Genomic DNA, 25,443 nt, shown 5'->3' with positions numbered 1-25,443 from the left:
AGTCACATATTTAAATACCTACATAATAAACTTGTAAGAAATTAATATCCTTAATGTATAAAAAATTAATTGATTTTTACCTAGCTACCTACTTGTATTTAGCTTTATTTTAAAGGAAAAGTAATTAACTTTTAACAATATATTAATTTTATTAACATAATCTGGGTTAGGACTAGTTTTAAGAAATAATAAAAAGATTAAAATTGTAGGAATACTATAGGTACAGATATTATATTAAATTAATTAATAAACAGGGTGCCAAAACATACATTCATGTGTACAATGAAGTAAGCCAATTTAATTATTTTTTTTAGAAATTATGGAATATAAAATTATAAATAACTTTAGCAATTTATTAGAAGTATAAGTATTCAAGTTTAAATTATTATACTGTCAGAAAAATATTAACATACTATTCGTAGGGTTACTGCCAAAAGTTGGTTAGTCTCGAAGTCATGTTATGTATGGGGTAATTGCAATTAAAAGTTTAACATGCCTTCTAAAATCAGGCATAATGCTAATTTCTTTCTGTTTTATGTGCGTATTCTATAAATTGGAAGACCTTGAATTTGTTTTCTAGCATACATATTTTTGTATAAACCCCACGATATAATGTATGAGAGTTTCAGAGTTGTTTGTTATTTAATGGATTTTTGGGTTTCACCGCGTGTTCTTCCTACTGTTCGGCTTCTATATATTGACATCTATGTCATGTCTACAGCATTTTGCATGCATTCCAATAGCATCGCTTTTAGTTCCAGAAACGGCCGCAGTGACGTGTACGTCTCGATATAGGAGCTGGAGTCTACTTCCTTCTTTCCTCGAAACCAAAAATCTATTACGAAAACTATGTAATAATGTTATGAGAATCAAATAAACAATATAATTTACTATGAAACTAAGAGCCAGGACACACGGGCAGTAAAGCAATGCCAATAATAAACCAGAAAAACATAGCCGTGTAGTATATTCACAAAGAGAAAAATGTATGGTAGTGACCGATGAGGTTTGATTTTTTCGCTACACTCACGGATACGTTCCTACAAATGAAAATTTTACAGTGCCCATATTAAGTTTTGAGATATAAAATCTCATTGGCTGATAACTACACCATAATAATTAGTTGATACCTTATTGACAGCATATCATTTAATACGACCAATGAATGGCTCTGAATTGATAGAAATTGTATACGCATCAAGGCCAATTCTACATGGTAAATCGATGGTAGCGCGTCTTTCTGGCACCAGCGGTCGTGTTTTTTGGCTGTATTTTGTGGCTTGTCTTGTCTCGCACAAAGTAATGTTGTAAAATAAAGTAATTGTTGAACATTTTTAAAAAAATGTGCAAATCAAGGCATTTGACACCCTGTAATTAAAATATTAATTTATTTACAATGAGTAATATTCAGTGATTTAACACTTTCACTTAAAATTAATTAATAATATCGGGATAGGCAGTATAATGAATATTCTGATTCATAAAAAATACTCCGGGTAAAATGGGCTGGTGACATCCGGCATATAATACCAAACATGGATGTCAAAAAGTTTTCATGCCAAATCCAACAGGAATGAGGCTAGTAGAAAACAAAGCACAATTCCGTGCCGCAGATAATCCATTGAAATATTCTCCTAAGTCTAAATCTGAAGAAAAGCAAATTGGAGGAAAACTGTGGAAAACGCCATGTTTCGATATAAAAAACATTACATTTTTTTTCTTTGTCCCAAGCCTGATCATCAAATTATGGTATGTGTCACAGGTGTTTCAATTTTTGAGGCTCCATGATAGTGGTTCTAATATAATATGGGAAGATCTTTAAATGAATTTCATTGTCTTAAGCCTAGTACAGACTGAGATACACATGTCTGCAAACAAATACATTTGTTTAAAATCACACGTCCACACCTACAAACATCACTATCTATCAGTGGTGAAGGGTGGAGGTAGACTGTTAAGATCCAACATGAATAGTCGACATCAAACTTTGTTGTTTGCCTTTATTGAACTAAAAATACAAATTGCAGATACAGTAAAACCACGTTAGTAAGAACACTGATAATTCGAAATTCGCCGTAATTCTAAATTTTCCCGAAAAAAAAGTTCCTTGAACATTATTTTCATATAAAACCATACCTTTAATTCGAAATGATTTCAGAGTCCTGGCATATAAAAATATTCAATAAATCAACAAAGTACACTATTTCATGAGCCAGTCATTGAAAATTCTTAAAACATCAAAAATTTACTTATTTTACGAAGGTTATAAAAATAATCCTGACATTTTATGACCCAATTCGGTAGGCACATCTATGATCGAAAACGAAATTAATGAAAATCAAAATTTTAATATTTCCCCCCATACATTTCATATTTCGTAATTTGAATTTTTTTTCGATTTTCGGTTCCATGGAATTCGTATTAACGAGGTTTTACTGTAGGGCTGGTTAGTTTTAAAATTCAATTAAACCCAGCCTAAACCAACCCATCATAGTGGAGGTAGGCCGTGGAGGTCCAACAAAAATAGTGTACTCTTTTTCAGTCGTACTTACATAATTGTTTTCATTGAGTCAAGAATACAAATTGCAGATGGTAAAGGTACAGTTTTTTAAAATTCACGTTACCCCTGCTTAAACCACCAAACCATAATAGATAGACAAACCAACAATTGTAACAAGGCCTATTAAATTAGGTTGTAAGGATTGTTAGAGATTTAATGCAGTTATGGAAAGACGACTGTTAATATCATATCATTGCGTTGTCACTGTTTCTACGTGATGATGAGTATCCAGATAAAATGGCAAGAGCAGAGGTGATCTCACGCATTGATGCTGCCCTGTTTCCGGGTGAAGGCCACGCTGAGCGCCTCGTCTTCGTCTTGCAGCAGGCGAACTTTCGCAGGCTTATTTCGGCCAAACAATCTATAAAAAAAATACATTCATTAATATCTTGATACCCATTCATGGAAAATTTACCACTGAACATAATTGAATGTAGATGAAAAACTGAGTTATATTGACAATTCAACATTCTAAAGCAGGGTTTCATGATGAAAAAATAGTTTTTAAAAATAGTTTAAAAGAAATGATGTTCTAGATACCACTCACATAATATAGCAGACATTATATAGCTTTATCACTTTTTTTCAATTCCGCCATACATTTCGGTCCACTAATTTTGAAACTGTCTGCCAGAATTACCACTATTAGCTTCAGCAAGTTTTTGTTTCTTATTTGGTGCAGTCATTTTTTGTGGGTATAAATGAAATTGTTTGTTAATGTATTAATTAGTTTGGTTCTTATCGCACACATTATCACGAGAATTGCTCCGATCATATAAGGCATTCTCTCGCTACAGTGGTTTCAAGCATTGTAAATCGATCAAAATTATAGTATATATATATTATCATCCCCCGCCTCCTGATGAGGTTAGTGTGATAATATTATATGTGATGCATAAAGTCTAAAGACCAACCTATGCAATTATATACATATTTAAATTAAACGTAATGCTTATTCTTGAAGAGTATTTGCCTGCTATTTTTATACAATGCAATTTGTCATTTATAATTGTGAAAGGTATTGTTTCTCTCTTCAAACGCGTGCCATGCAAAATCATCTCGCGTGCCATAGGTTCGCCACCCCTGTTTTAAAGGGACAGGGTATTCATAAATATAGTAGTCAATGAACAATTATTACTGTTTCATAATTAATTTTCTCCAATAGTCTGAATGTGAAATGTTTATGTGGTCCGATGTAAAAATACACACTTCGGTCATACTAACTACAACCTTCTAAAGGAAGGCAAAACATTTTTAATAAAACTCTAATACAGGTGGTCCTCGACTTTCGTACGTATTACTTTTGTACAATTCGCTATTTCGTACATTTCTTAAAATATTGAATATTTTTGTCGATAATGCAAAAACTGTACGCTTCCATGCATTCGCTCCCCTCTCCCCGCTGGTTACATGTAAATTGTACATAAAAAATTTCACCGTGGCACAGTTCACCGTGAGCTTTCTTATCGGAAAGAGATGACCGTATACTATACGGTCTCTAATTTTATTAGATTCAATAGGAACATTAATTAATTAAATTTTCATAGCTGATTTTGGCAAAATTCATGAATTCAAGAATAAAAACCAAACCTAACCTAACCTAATCTAACAAATAATCCAGTATATTTCAAAATTTGTTTGCTTTTGGCTTCCAGTAAAGTGTAAGCCGACAAGAACCGTGTTTTATTTAGACATGAATTTTATGCCAGTACTATCCAGTAAGGGCGGTCTCTAATATACGGTCATATATTTCCGATATAACATTTCACGGTGAAGTGTGATACGGCGAACTGCATACGTACAAGTTTCCGGACACGCTCCCCGAAATATTTAACCCTTATAAATTTATAAACATCTACGATGGGAATATATTTTTAAAGATTGTTTCCAAAAGACACGACATAGTGATGGATGAAATACACAGAGAGGTCTTTGTCATCATGAATTGATGATCGATGTCAAAAAGATGTCCCTCGGAATTTTTCAATTATTCAAGTTAAGGCTCTTAGTTTGCAATTTGACCATCATACCGATTAAGTGGTGTGCTCCTAGAGGAAGGTGTCGATTGGTCGGTGACTCTCCTCTCAACAGTGACTGCATCTAATACTGTTGGACCTTCCGCTTCAAGCTGCGCAGCAGTCGGTTTTTTGTACCTGTAATGGAAAAAACATATTTGAATTCATTTTTTTTTTCTTTTCATTTACTTACTACTTTTTGGATAAAATAATATGTACTCGCATCATTCCACTTTGAGATATAAAAAGATCACACATATTCTGTAGTGGTTACAGAAAGACAGGGCAACTGCTGGTATATGCACGTGGCCGATCCAGCGTAGTCTCTGCATTTTCATATCTTCTTTTTCTTTCACCCTGTCACGACCCAGCATTGGGGCATAGGGCAAGCACAAGTTCGCGCCACTTCCCTCGATCCATAGCCAACTCTTGCGCCTCCCGCCATTCCAGACCTGCAGCGCGTAGATCGCTTTTGTAGCACCTCTGCAAGGCGAAGGAGGGCCGGCCACGACGACGGAATCCTAGAGGCTGTGCAACAAGGGTACGATGTGTCGCACTCTTTGGCGGCATCCGGAACACATGTCCCAGCCACGTAAAACGTTTCTTTGTGATTACCACAATCACTGAAGGCTGCTGTGTCTGCTCACAAACTCGGGTATAGTCGTACTAATGTACCCCTAAGATTCGGCGGAGACATCAATGCTCAAAGCTCAAAAGCCAAGACCCTTGAAGCTTAGTAAGATGCCATGTTTCACAGCCATACAGGAGCACAGGTAGCACGCACGCGTTGAACAAACGACATTTGGTCTTCACAGAATACAGCCTTGACCTCCATGCGACTCCAAGTTCCCCGCCACACCCATGCGGATTCCACTAGCAGAGCTTTTCATATACCACGTGACAAATAATATAAAGACGTGTGTACAGCTCCAAATCATGACTTAATATAATATTTTAAGAAGTATGTACTTACAATTTCAATAAAAGACTAGATCCTACGACGGAAACAGAGCTCATCGCCATAGCTGCTGATGCCATCCAAGGCTGAAATAAAATATAAAAAATCAATACAATAATCAAGGAGTCGTATACACATATTAGGAATTTTGAAGGTAGTTCAATTTTCGAATTGAATGACTGTATGTGTGGTTGTAATAGTATTTTTATTCTTCTATTGCCAGCACTGGAAACAAAATGGCGGCTCGCATTCAGGTTTAAAGACTATTGCTTTGTTTACGTAATGTACATATGCATTTCTCGGTGTTTTACGTGATTATTTTCGAATTGAATGACTGTATGTGTGGTTGTAATAGTATTTTTATTCTTCTATTGCAAGCACTGGAAACAAAATGGCGGCTCGCATTCAGGTTTAAAGACTATTGCTTTGTTTACATAATGTAAATATGCATTTCTCGGTGTTTTACGTGATTATTCTTTTTAAAAATAATACTCAATGTGTTACATTTGACTGCCTATATAAAATTGACGAGGGAGTACCTATCCATGGGAATTTATAGCTAATCTTATATTCAAATACCTACTTTGATACGACAGTATGTGAGATGCGTAGAATGTTAAATTAAAGTCAAATTTAATCATACGCCATCGAATTGTATGAATTTTAATATTCCAGGCTTATTTTGGAAATATCTGCGTGTGTGTATTGTGGAACAAGAACTTCTTGTCCAGGTGTGAAAACTGTGAACTAACAATCCCATCCAGTGCAGCTTGCACTTCCGTTTTCAAATCAGGAACGCCCAAATCATTTCATTTTACGCTCCCGTGTTAGATTATTATTAGTAAACTTTTGGATTAATGCGAAAAAGAAAAGGAGTCGCATCTAAAAAGAGAGCCGATACATTATTTAAACACGCATGTCATGTGCGCGTTGCCGCTATGACAGGTACATCTCTGAGAAGTCTTCTATATGTAACTACAACGACTTCATGTTATCGCCGATTTCTTGTTGTCGGACTATAGTTAACTAATCGGTTGAATCTGAAATTGTAGTGGAATATCATAGTACATAGAAGCAAGAAGTTATGTTCAAATGAACCTGAAATGCAAAATCATTTGTAGCTAATATAATCGGTAGACCAGAGGTCCATTTTTGTTCCAATTTCATACATTTAGGCTCCACTCTGTAGAAGATTTGTTTCAACATCTTTGACTTGAAATTAGTGTAAATCTATACATACTTGTTTTAATTCATCGTTATAATATATTTACTTTTCATATGATGTTCTACAAAAATTGTACTATGGTAACATTAAATAAACAGAAAATCAGTTCACGTACCTCCAAAATTAAACCATAGCTTGCCAACGCTCCTGAGGCCAATGGAATTCCCAAAATATTGTACACAGAAGCGAACAGGAAATTTAGCCTTACTCTGCGAACGGTTACCCTTGATAGTTCTATGCAACCGATGACATCTAGTAAATCATTCTAGAAACAAAATATTGTTATTATTAATAATAATGCAATAATAATTAAATCTTATCTAGATAATTAACCCTTTCCCGGCGACCGTATTCCAGTAGGATACAGCTAGTACGTAACACATGGGCGACCGTATAGCAGTCAGATACGCAAACCTTGACCTGTGGATAACGCAAGAAATATTTTTCATGCGGCATTGAGAATTTTATTAAAAAATAGCCCGATCCATCCGCCTACTTCCACCTATATAACTTTGTCAAAAATATGTTGTTTTAATTTCATAATCATCGATCTTTCGAACCCTCTCGATCTATTGAGATTCGCCGGTACGATTGCATCAGTTCAAATCTACGCGGTATTTTACAGCGCCTGCGCACTAGGCATACAAAATATTTTCATTCGAGTTCGAGTGTGCGCCGAGTGATTTACCTTGTAAAGTTGAATATTCACCGCGATCTTTACAACACCATGTTTGCGGGAATAAAAGACAACCAAAAAACCGAACCGAAAACAATAAATAATGTGTCGTCGAAATATTTCTAAATATGTACTTGAACTTGTGTTCTGGATTATGTCATTTATTTTTATTACTCATGGTCATGTCATCATGTGTCACCCCAATTGTTTGAAAGTCATAAATCGAGCTCATTATTGAAAGTCGTAAATATTTATAAAGATGCGTCCACACGGAATGAAAAAATATAATATATTATTATATTTTAGTTAGGACGATTGCGAGTTTTACCAATAAATTACGAATTACTATGAAGGAATATATAAAACGTATAAATAAACGTAAGTATAAAAAAAAAACACACGGGTATAATACAACATAATATAAAATATAAATCATGGAATATTGACTTTTCAACTATATTACATATTATCTTTGCATGCAATTTAATGTTTATAAAATTTTAAAACCTCACGCAAAAAATGTTTTTAAAGCACTTAGAAAAAAATAGGCAGATTTTACAAAATAAATATTGTTTTTTTTATAAAACATAAAACGACAATCACTAACATAACACAATGCTCAATAAAACTGAAAAGTTTAATCTAGTAAAAATCCAAATTTCACTCAAAAAATAACAAAAGAAATTATTATAATATTTCAAGCAGTGTGGACTCAACTTTACGTGAACCATAAAACATGTAATAATATGCGACACACACATAAAAGCTATTATTTTCAATATTTTTAATGGCATTTTTAATTGTTTCTAACATGAGTAAAATATTATAGTGAGTGATTTATTAATTTTTATGGGCGCACAAGCGTGTCTACGTCATCAAACATGGCTCCGTGATTTTTCAATACAAGGGACTATCAATGGTTTCATTGAAGTAAATACAGCTAAATTCAACAATCGATTCTATTTTTTAGTGTGGCACTTCGAACCTTATGTATCTAGGCATGATAACAGTTATACCAGCTATTTTTAATTGCCGTATTTATCATAATACAGCGAAGCACAGCATTTAGAAAAACCTTCCCGCAGAGCGGGCTTCTTTCATATTGAAACTGACGCGGCGGCCGGGTTAATAGCAGGGCAGAATATCCCTTGAATACAAGAATTTTGTACAAATAAACAGTATTTTTTGATTTAATTGAATTAGAAGGAGTAAGGTGCAAAGCCTTCAGAAAACGGTGGTGTGGTGGGCTTTACGAGGCGCAAACTGAGAAAATTACCTCGTAAAACCCCTCTTGACCTCCAAAAGACGTTCCTGCGAACTTTGCGCTTAAAAGTAAAATACATTAGTATCATGTTATGAGAGAAAAGTCATTGGCTTTATTTACCCTCATGAGTACGACATCGGCAGCTTCTACCGCAACATCCGTTCCAGAGGCGATAGCCATCCCGACATCTGCTTGCGCCAACGCTGGAGAATCGTTCACTCCATCACCGATCTAAAAATCAAAGACAAGTGAGATATAAAAACATTTATACAGTGATATTTTGGTGCATATTTTAACCATGTAAACTTTTATTTAGATAAAAAAAAGCAATAGTTTTCCTTACCATAGCAACTCTTTGTCCAGACTCTTGAAGTTTCTGTATCTTGGCCACTTTGTGGGATGGAAGCACTTCTGCGTAGACTTGAGTAATGCCAACCTGAAAATACAAAAATAACCGAACATAGTTGAACAATTTAATCTTGCAAAAATGCGATTTTTTCCAGTGCCCAAAAAAATAGGCAGGCTTAATGTTATTATTGGTACCGTATGCTATCTTTGACTTTATTTACATCAACAATATTGCATCAATTTTTCTCGCTTGGTGCCCATCTGACTATATCTCGTTTTCTGTCGAAACCATCAAATTTCGCACTAAAGTATTATGTTTATAGCGTTGGACAGATAATAATGCATCATACACAGAAAAGGATAATATAAACTAATACCCCGTTTTCACGTGTATGGATTTACTGCTGACAGTATGTATTATCGCGGCCATAACAAAAAAATGTACGTGTAAACATGTATTATCATGAAAGTTGCAAGATTGTATGCATGAATAAAAAAAGTTCGGAAGTTTCTGAATTTTCACGCGACAGTTGGGTTTTGTTCTATATCGCGTAGTAGAACGATAGTAGCGAACCTGCCGGTAAAAATACGAACTACACCGCGCAGACTCATTTTGAGGTTAACCGATTTTTACGACCTGTCAAATAGTACTATAAAATGACAACATTGCGTCTCGCTTACTCTTGAAGAATGAGATTGGTGAGAAAGTCAGCACTTTTACGTTTAAACAGCTATTATCACGATAGATTAAAATACTCACTATTGCTGCAAGTAAATCCATGCATGTGTAAAAGTGATACAATGCATTATTATGCTGATGAATTTAGTTTTTTTTTATATAAAATCCTGTTTGATTGTTATTGTGGAATTGAATTTCATAGCTCTCTGTGTAAGCGTTTGATAATTGTGTTTTGTAGTAATTATCAACAGCAAAATTTTATGGGTCTAACAACAAGGTCTTCATGTGGAAGTTAGTGTTAATTAATACACCAACCCCATAAGATAAAATCCTCGCTTGGTGGCTCTCTAGCTGTTGTATTGGAAGAGAGGAGGTTACAATGAGGTTTTGCAACTTTTGTTGTAAAGCAAAGATTTTTTAAATTGTTATATTGTACAAGACGAAAGTCATGTTCAACTGCTTTGCGAGCCAAAAAGAGATCCTCATCAATGGCACTCAGCTCGAACAGGCGAAAAACTACATCTATCTGGGATAAAATTGTTCGTAGAGTAAAGCTAGGCTGGAGTGCTTTTGGTGACAAATTTAGTCATCCAGTGGTATCCAAGAGGTACAAAACGTCCTAGAGGCTGCTAGATCGATGAAATGATAAATTTCTGCAGAAGTATATGGCAATGCAACGCACAGGACCGAGAGAAGTGGATAGATTCAGGCTGATGATGATATTGTACTTGTGTATAACCGTAGTACAGTTACCTGAGCAGCGATAGCAGCCGCTGTTCTTCGGTTGTCTCCGGTGAGTAAAATAACTCCCATTCCTCTTCGCCTGAGAGCACGAACACACAACGCAGCTTCTGGTTTCACCTGGTCCGCCACTGATAGAGCACACCAAATGTAACCTGCGGCGAAAAATATACATTAATAATATTATGGATCTCATTTTTCAGGGTTCGGTTCCGGAGGTGCAATATAGCATGACACATTTTTTTTCAATGTCAACTTGGCTATTGATAATCAATCACATAAATTGTTAACACACGCAGAAAATAAAGTTTGACTGTCGTAATATTTAAATTATGCAGTCAAAAATTAAATATCATCATTGCGCCTACAAAATCGGCTACTTTTCAAATGTGTATTTTTCAAAACGTTAGAGGAGAGGCTAAAAACAATGCGAATTACAGTGTCTGTCTATTATACTTATTTACATATTTTTTAAAGCAATTCCAGAATACATCTTATCATAATCATTATATTTTTTCCTTGGTATAGAAGGAATTATTATAAAAATTTTGGTGCAAAAAACCTATTTTGTGATATTTATGCACATAGCCGACTTTGATGGCACAATGACGATATACTTTTATGTATGTTTCTGAGAACAGAATGGTTGGAATCCTACAACCTTTTATCGGGTTTTGGACGAGGCTATTAAAATTATGAAATGAGGGTTTTGCTACAGATTTTGTTAATACCTAGGTCTTTTTGCCACTACTACACAGATTTGCAACCAAATCTATTGGAATTCGCATGTATGGTTTCACTCTACTGTAGGTCTATTCTATACACAAGATGGCTATTGGCAGCTATCACCGTAGTTTACCATATTTATGTATGAAGGTATTATAATTGTTAAAATAAGTTAGCCGTCTAAACTGTCCATCTCGCTTTAAAAGTTAATACAGCTGTGAGGTGCTGTTAACCGGTTAGATGCCACGACCGTATATATACGGTCCACTTTGACACCTATTTTTACTATCCAATGACAATTATTTTAATAATACAAGCATATGGTAAACACAGCAACATCTCTTGGAATCATGGTGTAATATTTTTGTATTTGCACAAACATTTTTCTGTTTTAAAATCAGTGTTTTAAAATAGCTTCATCTCTTTACCGATATGTGTCGCTCAGCAGGGTTGACACACACGTGTTGACAATATCAGTCAGTTGTCTTGTAATATTTGCATTGCTAACCTAACTTTGTTTTACGGGTGGAATACTGGAATATTGTGATTTTATAGTTTATTTCTTTTATGACAGTTTTATAATCGTGTGTAAGTTTTGTGACAACCCTGACGTTTTGTGAAATATTTGGTTTTGATTTTTTTAATAAATGGCGAAGCAGATGACAAATAGTGCATTTATTTGGTAAGTCTATATGATACACTATTAATTTATTGCCAAAAAATATATATTTATTAGGTTTTATTTTTTAAAAGAAAATCGCGGCCTTTCATGCACGGCCATACTAAAACTCCCGGCATATAACAGGTTAAAACAAAGAATTTTTTGACAGTTCAGACGGTTAACTTATTGTAATAATTAACTGCCTCAATATATAAATATGACAAACTACCGTTGATAGCAACTTTGTGTATAGAATAGATAAAGTCAATGAATGATGAATAATAGTCTTGAAAACATTGTAATAAATAGTGACATTATTTAGATGAAAACATTATAATTGATTGATAACCAAATTACCGTCTATGGCGCACAGAATGCCCGTTCTTCCATGGTCTTCTTCAGATGCGAGAGCGCTTTCGATGTGAGGAGGAAGCACCATGCCGTGTCGGTGCATCCACTCCCTGTTGCCCGCTATCAACATGTACTCATTGCTAGGCTGAAAATAAATTATTGCCGTCAAAAGAATATTATTTTATATACACTTTCATAAGCACTGTTGTGCTACAACTACAGCTAGAACTTTTTTACACCACAATAGTCCATAGAAACACCCAGGGATAAGAAAGATAAGACGAGGAAGATGGGACCGACTGAATTTGCTCGTTATAAGCGTTACTCGTTATATCAAAGAATAGGTATTTTTAAATGAGCCATCACATAACACAAAAAGTCGCAATTCAAACAAAAATACACAATTAGAATTTTTCCCCGAAACAAGCATGGGATTCATATACTACAAAAGAAGTTGTTTATTGTAATGAACGCTGGTAGCTACCTAGACTTCACAAACATTGGATTTTTTATATGCGATTTCAACCATATACGTGTATACTTTTTCAATATTGTCGACGAAAACAACAATTAGGTAGGTACTTAGAAACTTAACTAGTGTCATAAACGTAATCCGAATCCGGCGGCAACCTGTCCGGTCGGATTTTATTGCTTAGCATCAAAATGTTATTGAAACGATTGACACATTAACAGTTTTAAGAAAATTTTTGACGATATTTTAGCTCGGTATAACCGATACGCAGCTCGTTATAAAAGTGAACAAATGTATGGAAAAAATCATAAACTAAAATGTCAACGAATGTTTCCTTGTTACATCCGAAATCTTGCTATATCCGTGATCGTAAAAAACGAGTGCGACTAGATGTATTGTGACCTAACCGGAAATCGAATATGAAACACCTGGTATGAGAAGCCAGTACCGTGCGAATTGGACTACCATTTCTGCCTCTACTTCATATTAGTTATGGGTAAAGGTGTCTCAAGATCCATTGATTTAAAATGCAAGGTAATTAAATCAAACTTTGTATATGGAACTGAACTGCAAACACTTTAATGAGTAGGATGGCGGTGAGTATTGCGAGCATTAAGTTAGTAGTTGTCGTAGTCTAGTACTAAAGGGATTCGAATATATAATATATATTCGATATATTATATATATATATATCATATTATGATATTCATAATCGATTAATCGAGCAATGCATTTAGAAATATATAAAAATCAATAACGTACATCTCCCAAGATTCCATAATCTGTGACGATTTTGTCATCATCAGCCACATCGAGAATATTGTTGAGTCGAGCTCGGTGTCTACTTCCTTTGTCTTCGCATATTTCTATCTCCACATCCCCAAACAGGTGGACGGTAGTCTTGTTTGAACTATTAAAATCAAAATAAAATCCATTTTAACGATAGTGTACAGACATATGTATTAACAACTTTCTGAAAGCCTCTTCAAAAAAATCTTGTATCGAGTGAGATTTGACCATATGTCGTTCGTTTGCTTAGGCATGTGCTTTAACCAATTAAGCCAAAGGCTGAAGCACCATCATTGCAAATATTTTTTTAATAAGTAGGTACGCATCTGAAATATTTTCAAATTCTAACTTTTATGATTTAATTCTTTATCGTTAATCCTTAAGAGGACGTTCTACAGAAATGGCCTTGAGAATTGAAATATAAAAAGGTCGTGTCAAAGTTGTTTGTGTTAATAAATTTGCTCTGTGACTGATCCGACTCATATTTTACATTTATTTCATCAGGGCTGTCGAAGACATAAATCATAATATATATTTATAATTTTAAATTTTTATTTATAATATATATTATTTAAGTTTTGTGCATCTAATGCCGGGTCCACACTGGCAACAAGTTAATTTGCTGGCAACCTCGTTAGATTTTACGATAATTATTGTAAAATTTCTTAAGCAATTATGGTAAGTATCGTAAAATTTAATGAGGTTGCCAGCAACTTGTTGCCAGTGTGGAAATGGCTTAATATCCACTGTGGTTCACGTAGTGGCATGGACCTGGGGTTAGCTAATTCAGGAAGTCAACACCCATGATAGAATTTTTTCCAGTTTTGGTTGCATTATATTCCAAAACTCTTCTGTAAAAATCGTTTCCGAGTTTATAAATGGAAATTTCTCGGTGTACATAGTAAACAAACCTACGAATAAAAAAAGACAAAAAGGAACATACTGATTCATCGCAGTAAAATCTGGTAATCAAATTCGCCATTTTGAAAAGCGACGATTTTGCGTAAACAAATATCACGTGGTCTGTACGTGTGCGGCAAACTTCGAATGTGTTTGTAATTTTGTGCAAAGTGCGAATGTAATGTTTTCAAATAATTGATATGGATTAATTATACCATCGTATTATTTTCTCGAAATCATAAACATACTATAATAGTATTTGAGTATCAACCTATGTTCAATTTGAATTGGGTTATAATAATAATATACCCGTATATATATCAATAGTATGTTTGCTACAAAATCCACCCAAGTTATCAGTACGTACTTGCACAGGTTTGATTAAAAACCATGATGAAATTAACATTTAAAAAATATGAATGCTTAATATTATTTTGACAGCCCTGTTTTCTGATCGGCTTCATGTCGCAGGTGTTCATAAAATAATAATAATTCTCAGTGCGGCAGAAATTATCAGTAATAATAATAATATTTCTTGAAATAAAATCTCAGATGATTAGTGATTTTTGCGAAAAGATCGATTTAAATTGACGTAGTTCGCCGTAGTTCGCCGAGGTCCTTTTTATACTAAAGGCGGGCTCTTCAGCGGGCCCTTAATCGTTTATCTTTAATGCTTTATCAGAGTGGCATTGAACCTGTTGGCAGGTTCAAAGCCACTTTGATAACGCATAGAAGTTTTATACTAACATTACGCGTAAGTGCGAGATCGGCACCCCGCGCACGCCCCCAACTCGGCACAAACGTGTGATTGGCAGTGAACCTGAGTGAGTTTGATCACCAAAGTTTTAATGTACCATCAGGTCATAAGTGAATTAACTCACGAGATCTTGTCGACGTCGTAGCAAAGTGAGTAGTAGTTAATGTATATTTTCAGAACAATATTAATTATTATTTTAGCCTAGAGGTATCCTAGTCAAATTTGCCTGGCAGTGAAAAGGTCAAGATAACTTAGGAAGGTAAGTTTTTGTGGATAAAACTGCTTTACCTAATTTTATTGATGAGATTGAGCAATTCGTTGGGCGGCTGAGAGTCTCTGATGGAAACCCGGCAGCTGAGCCCGCAACCCGGGACGGAAGTGAACCCAGAGCATTGCCCAGAAGAACCTGGGCCGATGGCTTCTCGGCAGAACTTCACTATTGCTAAAACAAAATAAAAAATATGTTTTTTATGAATCATATGCTAGGTTAGATATAGTGTTAATCATAGATAGAAAGATGACACAAGTTCCAAAAATATATAGTTAATTGTATTGATAATTATTAGATCCAAACAAACAGAAAAAAATAACATGTAAATTTGATTCAGACAGATGGTCCATGGATAATAGAGGCGGGCGTTATAATATAAACTATAATGCAATTACCTGACGCAACAGGGTGCTCTGAGTTAGATTCAGCTGTGAGTAGTAGATCCAAAAGGGTAGCAAGTTCTTTGACTTCTCGGAAGAAAATAAATCTGGCCACTGTCGGCTGGCCATTTGTGATTGTCCCGGTCTTATCCATCACTACTGTTTTTACCTAAAAAAATATGATTTAATTGCTTATTAATATTAAATGAAATCCGACCATTGGTGAGGACGTGAACAGTGTAACAAAATAATGAATACGTAGTCATTAGGTCTCGTGTTGAATTCTAAAATGCTAATTACAGTCATACAAATTTTATGTTAAAATGTTCAGCTCATGTCTAAGCACGCCATTAGAAATTGACGTAGGTAAATTATCAACTACTAACCTCAACATCTTAGTACGGAATAAGCAGAATAATTAGTCTATAGCAAAACGGAGACTTAGCCGGCTTTCACTTCTAAAGTCGCCTTGTCTGCCACACAGCCACAAATCAACACATCTACCTAGCGACAGTCACACGTAACCTCTCGAAACGTATAGATATTTGGATGCGGCGACCAGTGAGCCGGCATAGGAATGACCAATTCGTAGGTGTGTGTATGCGTTCTGGCGTCTTCGACTCGCAACCCGAGATACATGCGATTTGTTGATAGCAGCACTAGATGTTTTTTTCAAACTAAAAAGTCGCATTCCATCAATCTGCGGAGCTCCATTTGGCAACGTGTGTTTTGTGAATAACAATGATGTCACATCAACATATACGACACGTTGCAGACGAGACGAGTTTTGATGTGCGAGCCGGCTTATGGAATATAAGTACAGTAGGCGTTCGGTAATCCGGCACGTTCAATAGTCTGGCATTTTGCAACTCAGCTCTCCTGCTCTATAATCTGGCAGGTTTCACATTAAACTGCCGGATTACAGAGCGGAGAGCCGTTCACTCGACAGTTCGGTGCCCGACCTTGACAGATTATTTATTATTACTTTTAGAAATCCAATAATCCGGCATAGGTGAAAAAATATGGGTGCCGGATTAACGAGCGCCTACTGTATTAAAACACTTGATGGAATTTCTGGTACGTTTTACATAATTTGGTAGATTCAGTAATCAGACAAAAATTTATATTTCGTATGTTACCAGATTGAAATTGAAAAATCTTTTCAATACGAACGTGTTTTACATATTTGTGGATTATTCATTTAAATATCTTGCCAATATCTCCACATGTTCTGCTGAATCTGTGAACTTGCATAGTTAAATAATTACGATATATAGTTATATTGAGAAGCCATTTGACAATTCATCTCTATCCATTCATTTCAAGATACACACATTTACAATGTCATTAAAATTTTTAATTGAATTGAAATTGATAATTTTAATTAAATGAATCACACAGGGGATCAGAGAGTTGTACTTAATGTAGAAATATTCACATGTTAACTTATTGTACCTTGTGAGCATTCTCCAAGGGTTCGGCCCCTTTGATGAGAATGCCGCATCCTGCACCAACGCCGGTGGCTACCATCACTGCAGTAGGAGTGGCCAATCCCAGAGCGCAAGGGCACGCGATCGCCAGCACACTCAGCGCAAAGTGGAATGCTGTCGCCACAATTGTTTCGGTATCTGTGCCATTGCCCATTTTCATACCCTGTAAAAACAAATACAATATTATAATACTCGCTTGCTAACAGTGTAACTGTACTTACAGTATGAAGTGTCAACCAGGAGGAGTCATTACACACAAGATTTAAAAATGTCAAAAGGGCATAAGAGCAGTTTTGGTGAAAGAGAATTATTTATCCAATAGTCCTTATTTAAAATTTCTCCCCTGTAATGGCTTTTGGGGTGGAAACCTCCTTTTTACATCTTCAGACTGGTATAGGAAAAATATTTTGAGGCCGTCAACACAGATAAACTATTATAAATTAATATAGTATTGTTTATTAGTTGTTAATTCTTATATTATAACACATATACGTAATAGACAACATTCTGATTGCGAATACAAAAAAATAAATTGTTAATTGAAATAATTAGAATAGTTAATAATATAACCATGACTTCAGAATTGTTTCGGAGAGACCAAGCGCTGCATTGTCATCCATTCGGTTTCTCTGTTTCGTTTTTTTTTACTGACAGCTCAAAAATCTTTTCAAATGAATAGGTAGTCGAAATTGTGAACGATACTTAAATGGGTCTGGAACTAAAAATGTTTGTATTTTATGTCTGGATACCAAAATGCCATCAAAAGACAACTCGATTAGTTTTCCTTATTCTTGACTATCGCATCGATTGACGTCTATTTGTGGACCGGCTTTTGGGAAACACTGTTTTGGAGGTTTTGTAAAATACTTACGCTGTGTGGAAGCCTGTTGATGTCAATGTATCCCGTTATGATCCAGCTGATTAGGGTGATGAGTGACAGAGCAATCACAAACGGCACAAAATATCTAAAATGGAGTAACAAAAAATTATAAGACATTTATATATTTCTAATCGACGTTATATCAAATATACCCATAATCTGTGAGGCATTAAAATGAAGACAAAATGTTTAAAATGGGGTTAACCCACAATCGCTCAGTCGTCACGATAGAAAACGTGTGTTTCTTTATCCACTGTATAAATTTTGGTTAAAAATATTTGATCACATGCTGTTACAATTTACCGAAAAATTGGATTTGATACAATACCGTCACTGTTCTGGCAGAAGACACTAATTCGAAAAAATGACATACTTATTGAGTTAGTTATACCAAAATGTTCCTTATTTCAAACTTTACCGTCAGGAAACCTTCTTTAATAAATAAACAGTCTTTATTTTAAAGTCATCCTTTTTACGATTACTTAATAAACTCACATGATAGACCATTTCAACCATTTTAACAACTTCAAAGTCAAATTACTCAAAACTAGTATTCTCCAGTTAGTGTGTTCTGCCAGAACAGAGACGATATAATATATATATATATATATGTACCAACATCGTAAGTAAGGTTCTATAAGGAGCACCGAGTGAGACAAAGAGATGCGGCAGGCATACTATAAAAACTGTCGGTAACAACGATCATAAACTTTATTCAAAACACCGTTTACTTCTTGCACATGGGAAATGACATCTGTGCACTTCACTCTGTGCTATGTACTGTTATAACAGTGTTAAGATCCATTATTTAAGATAATTTTAATTGGATTCGCTATCTATGTATTTAAAACTCCAAAATTCATGATAAATACCTATCACAATAAATTGATATAAATGTATGAAGGTAAATGATATCAAGTATGTAAAAAGAATTTTTATATAAAATAAATTAATATGGCAATTGTAATATTTGAAATAAAACCCCACAATGGTGGGACACCTTATTAAAATAATATTGACAGATGGTAAAAGTGGTAAACGGCAGTGTCTTACCCGGCGATCTTGTCAGCCAGCTGCTGGACAGGCGCCTTGCTGACTTGTGCCTCCTCAACGAGGCGGCAGATTTGCGCCAAGGTGGCGCTCTCCCCCGTGTGTGTCGCCCGCACCAGGATCGCCCCACTCTGATTCACACTCCCCCCTATCACTGCGGACCCTGCAATGTGATGGTAACACATCAAATATTGCACACTCTTTTGCTGTATGAGAATTTAGTAAAAAAAATTCACTTATTCGAACAATGTCAATCCAAATAATTGAATGCAAAAAAAATTGAAAGGTCTCAGAATCTTAAATAAGAAACATATTGTCAACAAATGATCGGAATGTTGTACATATTTTGTAGTTGCTCTGTCTACTACCAAATCTACAGTAATAATGTATTGTCCAAGATGTTGCAATTAATAGCCAGTTTATACATGCATGGGTTTTTTGGTGAAAATAACATATAAATAATACTAAAGCGATAATAATTAATACACACAAAAGTGCTGACTTTCTTACTGTCTTGCCAATTTCATTCTTCAAGCGTAAGCGAACGTGTTTGTTATTGTTGTCTGGTGCTATTTGACAGGTTCAGACTATTTTTGAAAATTGGTGAACATCAAAGTTCTCTGCATGGTGTAGATCATATTTTTTTCCGGTAGGTTTGTCATTATCGTACTAGTGCATATGCGTAACTGTCGTGTGAAAATTCAGAAGCGACTAAACATTTGTGATTCATATGCATGCAGTCTTGCAATTTACATGATAATACGTATTTACATTTGCATTTTATTACTATGACCACTACAATACGTACTGCCAGCAGTAAATTCATGCACATGTCTTGAACAGGCTTATAAATATATGTTGTGTTGAGTGTAAAAAAGTGTACGTAATTGCAAGTCCGAAAGTGAATGACAGTTCATGAAGTGAAGATGTGTATAAAAAGTGAAAGCTACATGGGTTAGTTTAAGAAGATGGATTTCTCTAATAGGGCCCAAATATGATGTGTTGTTTATAATATTATTATTACATATAATATGTTGGAATGATTAATTAGAATGTTCAAAATAGCGTTTCCACATAAATAACCATTATTTAAGAATCTTTTTTGAAAGCGTATTTCTGCTGTATCAAGAAAAATGAATATTTAAATGGTTAAACAAGTAAATCAGCTTATCTTTTAGTCACATCAATATGATTCTACTCAGGAGTTAATCAACAACTATAGTGGAGAAAGACAATACCTTGTTTTTTAGGAACGGGCATTGATTCCCCGGTGATGAGTGACTCATCACACATGGACTGTCCCCATTCTACTCGTCCATCCACGGGCACTTTTGCACCAGGAACCACCTGTTCACAAAAAATGATTCATTAATATTAATGCCATAACATGTAACCTTTGAAACAAGTTCATTAAGAAGATGAAGGCATGTATGAGTATTTCAGATATTTTCACTATTCATAATGAATTACGATAGAAATTTATGTATACTTTAATATTTATTATCCATTTAGATTTAAGTTGTTCAAAATTGTGAATTAAAAATTCAAATAGAAAATATTAATAATCTGTGCCGTTACCGGATCAAGCAGTTCGCTGCGGGCCTTGGCACAGGCAACACGCACATTTACAAACATACAATTAATATCTTATACAATCAACTCAAATAAAAAGATCTCACGCATCTACACGTATTTCACTGGTGACCCATAAAACATATCTCACAATAGCGACACCAATATGAATAAATTAAAAAATATAATTATTATTGTGACGATTAATAAACATAATAATATATTGCATGGATAATTTACCAAAATGAAACTAATCTTTCATACCTTAATAACGTCACCACGTTGTACCAAGTCAGCGGAAATTGTTTTCTCTCTGAGGATATTTCCATCAGGACCTAATTCAACAAGCACCGCCTCCGTTGCCTTCAAAGATAACAGTTTTGAAAGAGCCTCTGAAGTTTTACCCTAGAAAGAGATATAGATAATGTATTAATTACACTAAAGTCCGGCGGCATAGGTCAGAAAATCCAACGAATTGTGCCCTTATGTATAAAAGCACGAACTTGGTTTTTTGGCAGTCATCGTGGAATTTTATGAGTTTGCAGTTGCAAAATGTCAAGTTTAACTTCAAATTAGTATTCAACACATAAAAAACATGTCTTCACTAAAAACCAATCAAATCAGATGGTAATTATGGAGAATCGAAATTTTGACCACCATCTTGGTATTTTATAGGCATGTAATCATCAAAAATCATATTTTCTTACCAAAATTGGTAGCTCTGAACTGAACTGAACAAGCAATAACAAGGCAAGACGTCAAAAGCTAAAGATGGGCGAACCGATTTTTAATTTAAAATTTGTGGCAGAAGTTGAGAAATACTCCTGCCTGTATAATTACAGGCTGCCAGAATATTCCCGTAAAGATATTACGGAAAAAGCTTAGAAAGAAGTAGGAAATACAATGGGTATGACAGTTTGAAGTTATGAGATTATTATTGCAAGTGGGTTCCAGTTGCGCCGTGTGCGAAGCATCAGTCATTGACCAGTTTATGAGTTCCATCAGCAACCAGTTTGTTGGATTTTAGTATCTCCATGAGCGAAATGCCTTAGTTCAGTAGTGTTATATTACTCAATTATTTAGATAGCTGTATATAATCAACACATCACGATGGTTATTTTTTTTACAAAATGTGTTCTCCAGCAACTTAGCAAGTAGACATAAATGATAGTTTAAAAAGTTGTTTTGTTGGATGTTCTCTTACCTTGGCGACATGTTCCAGCCATCTCCCCAGGGATATAAAGACCAACAGCATTGGTGGAGTATCAAAAAAAGTGTGCGGAGATGAATTGTGGCCGATAATCATGGCCGCCATTACTACACACACGGAGTATGTATAACTGTAATGGAAAAAGAAATACGTATTTTTTAATAAAATCATCATGTTTCAACAATACAGCTTAGATCTGCTTAAATTAAAACATGCGACCATTTTCCGCATTGTCATTCCTCTTAATTGCTTGACCAGAGAACGATTGTAAAAATACAATAAAACCTCGTTAATAAGAACAAGGATAATTCGAAATTTTCGCGAAAAAAAAGTCCCTTTATTTAGTCACATTATTTTCATATAAAACCATACCTTTAATTCGAAATGATTTCTGGCATATAAAAATATTCAATACATCGTAATAAAGTACAGTAATATTGTTGAAAAATTGGATAAATAAAAAATATTTCGTATTTTTTTTATAATAATAATAATAATAACAACTTAACTACTTGGTATGGATAATAATAACTTGGTAACTTCAATTAATGGATTAATGGCACATGGTATTTGCACAGACTTTAATTTGAAAGAATTGTATTGTAAATTTGATAAAAATTAATGAAAATCAAAATATTTTTTTTTTCAAATTTTTTATATTTTCCCCCATACATTTCATATTTCGTAATTCGAATTTTTTTTCGATTTTCGGTCTCGTGGAATTCGTATTAACGAGGTTTTACTGTATATGGTCACATGCATTATTGCAACTTTTATAAGAAAGACACTACATAGTATGTAGAGAAAGTATTGCAGAATCTTACCTAATTGTAGTTGTCATGCAAATAAGTACATCCATGTTAGTCGTGCCGTGTTTTAAAGCCTTGTAGGCCTGGACGTAAAAATGCCAACCTCCAACTATCTGAAACAAAACAAATCATTTTCTTTTAAATTCAAGTGTGTTCGCTTGATGTGGCCGTTTAGAGCTGTTAAGCGCCAAATGTATTATGATGTATATCGCGGACTATCACGTGACGTCACAGTAAGCTGCCGAGGAAAAATCTGTGTATTGTTGTTTTTCTTGGTGTTTAAAATGTTATCAGACTGATGCTCCTATCCCGTAGCACATTTTGAACCATTAAACGAACACTGTCAGTTAGCAAAATCTGCCGAAATCACCAGAACAAGAATGAGGTCACCTTACGCGTACCTCACTGCATCGATACCCGCATGACTCAATGAACGTTTTTATATCAATTTCTACATGCCTACACATTGTAATGTCAATGACTCATGTCAAAATCGTGTTTTTTGTTTTTAGCGGCTGGCATTATGTATTTTCTATAAGAATGTTGTCTATTATCTATGGTCTGGAGGTTGGGTTCTGTTCAAAATATTATCTATGGATGTAGTATCGCAAGTAATTTTAACGTACGCACACATAGAAACTGTTAAAAATAATTGAAATTAGCATGAATAATGAATAATAATTCAAAATAGTAATACGTTTTAGAGTTGGCACTCTCCATCATTGAATTTACAGAAATGGTGATTGTTCAAAATATTCTGGAAAAACACGAAACCATAGACTAAATCTGTCACCATGACAAGCGTGACAGTACGCGACATGCATCTCAATATAATCACAACTTAAGGGTATTAATCAATTGGAACACTTCAAAGACAAACGAAGAAGTAAAAACTTTAGAAAATTATTTGTACCAAATGGTACTGGAACCTACCACTATCATAATCTGAGTACTATGTTTTCCAAATGATGTATGTTCGCTGCATTCTTTAAATCATGTGTATATCTCATTTAATAAATTTAGTTGAATTGTAAAAACATTGTTAATAACTGTTTGTAACTGAAAATTAATTTATGACCACATAGCTCGAAGAAGAAACAATCGCTGAAAGTTCTGCACAAGTATATGTCAACCATAATGCACAGGATCAAGAGGAGTCGAATCAAACTGGAGGCCTTCATAATGCAGTGGATTGATCCAGGCCGATGATGATGATCCAGTTTGTTTTTATGAAATAAGGAAATTTATTTTTGTGTGGTACCTGTACGGGGGTTGCGAGTAAAAACATGAGTAGGTTCTCCAAGTTGAGTCCAGGGAGGACGCAGCAATCCCCATGGCCATCCGGAGACGCCGAGGCTACTCCCATAAAGTACGTCATGGCCGCCATGCAAGGTGCGCCGAATATTAAAGATACTAGGAATGCGTTTCTCCATTTTCTTATTTCTTCCCTGGAAGTAAATTTTCATTACACAACTTATTCCTTTATGGCGGGGTCGACAAGTGATTAGGGAAAATGGTCAATATCACAGGTGGGTACTTATGAACTGAATAAAGCATATAAATTTATATTGGCTTTTACCGTGTCCGGAAATTTGTACGTATACAGTTCGCCGTATTACACTCCACTGTGAAATGTTGAATCGGATATATATGGCCGTATATAAAAGACAGTCCATCCTCTTTGGGTCGTTCAGTACTGACATACAATTTATGTCTAAATAAAACACGGTTCTCGTCGGTTTACACTTACAAGAAGCCAGCAGCAAAAAAAATTTGAAAATAGCTGATATGAGGAGTCTAATTACAAAAAGCGACAAGTCTAAGTCTAAGTTTTTATGTTTCAAGCTTCAATTATTTGTTTTAACGTGAGATTATTTTTTCCGTTGTATTCTATGTCGAAATTAGAACGAAATGACTATTTGTTTAAACCAATAAACTCTTAAATGTAATAAATATAGGCAAAATAAAATTGGACGTAGCGCTATTTTTTGTACCTCACTTTTTAATTTACTCCGCATGAGGCACATATTTCCGTGGCACTGTCATGAGTTTACCAAATGCTACAGCATGGGAGATGCCCTTTTCAATATTGAACGTTCCCTTATTGGTTGACTTAAACACGTGCGAAATCAACCAAGCTTTAAATAATATGAAACACGGACTTGGCGCTTTTTGTAATAAATCGAGACTTAAAATATTTTTTTTCATAGGGTTATGTCGCGTTTTGGAATTTATAGATCAATACATATTGTGTAAAATTATACAAAGAATACGTGCGTATTTTTTTCTCGATTTTGACCAAATGTGGACTTATCGCTATTTGGAATTAGACGCCTCATATATTGGATTATTTTTTAGGTTAGGTTAGGTTTTCATTCTTGAATTCATGAATTTTGCCAAAATTAACCATGAAAATTGAATTAATGTTCATATTGAATCTAATACAATTGGACACCGTATAGTGTAAAATCATCTCTTTCCGATAGAAATCCCATGGCGAACTGTGCCACGGTGAAATGTTTTACATACAATTTACATGTAACCGGCTTTTATAACCACATGGACCGTAGTGGACTAGTTGGTTTAGCACCTAGAAGCTGTGAGAGCGGGTTCAAATTCCGCATGTGACGAAAATGACATGTTTTTTCAATATATTTGG

General features: G+C 34.7%; 1 protein-coding gene across 7 annotated transcripts in view; it reads right to left on the bottom strand.

The window, feature by feature from the left end:
* Nucleotides 1-2,341: 2,341 nt before the first annotated feature.
* Nucleotides 2,342-25,443, bottom strand: part of ATP7 (copper-transporting ATPase 1) — an 89,804-nt gene continuing 66,702 nt past the window's right edge. For all 7 annotated transcript variants that reach the window (XM_085956871.1, XM_085956868.1, XM_085956869.1 and 4 more), the window contains exons 10-28: nt 24,046-24,232; nt 22,800-22,897; nt 21,970-22,105; nt 21,030-21,170; nt 20,432-20,540; nt 19,197-19,356; nt 18,135-18,228; nt 17,229-17,426; nt 15,789-15,942; nt 15,411-15,564; nt 13,439-13,586; nt 12,211-12,349; nt 10,479-10,621; nt 9,042-9,134; nt 8,819-8,929; nt 6,874-7,023; nt 5,549-5,619; nt 4,591-4,713; nt 2,342-2,921 (exon numbers count right to left, since the gene is read on the bottom strand). In XM_085956871.1, the coding sequence (XP_085812997.1) occupies nt 2,819-2,921; nt 4,591-4,713; nt 5,549-5,619; nt 6,874-7,023; nt 8,819-8,929; nt 9,042-9,134; nt 10,479-10,621; nt 12,211-12,349; nt 13,439-13,586; nt 15,411-15,564; nt 15,789-15,942; nt 17,229-17,426; nt 18,135-18,228; nt 19,197-19,356; nt 20,432-20,540; nt 21,030-21,170; nt 21,970-22,105; nt 22,800-22,897; nt 24,046-24,232 (2,512 nt within the window). In that variant the 3' untranslated portion in view covers nt 2,342-2,818. The remainder of the gene's footprint in view (nt 2,922-4,590; nt 4,714-5,548; nt 5,620-6,873; nt 7,024-8,818; nt 8,930-9,041; nt 9,135-10,478; nt 10,622-12,210; nt 12,350-13,438; nt 13,587-15,410; nt 15,565-15,788; nt 15,943-17,228; nt 17,427-18,134; nt 18,229-19,196; nt 19,357-20,431; nt 20,541-21,029; nt 21,171-21,969; nt 22,106-22,799; nt 22,898-24,045; nt 24,233-25,443) is intronic.

Source organism: Rhyacophila brunnea, unplaced genomic scaffold (genome assembly GCF_057557595.1).
Source record: "Rhyacophila brunnea isolate RB1 unplaced genomic scaffold, BYU_Rbru_1.0 scaffold_6, whole genome shotgun sequence".
Taxonomy (NCBI): Eukaryota; Metazoa; Arthropoda; class Insecta; order Trichoptera; family Rhyacophilidae; genus Rhyacophila; species Rhyacophila brunnea.
This window is presented reverse-complemented; position numbering and strand designations above follow the sequence as displayed.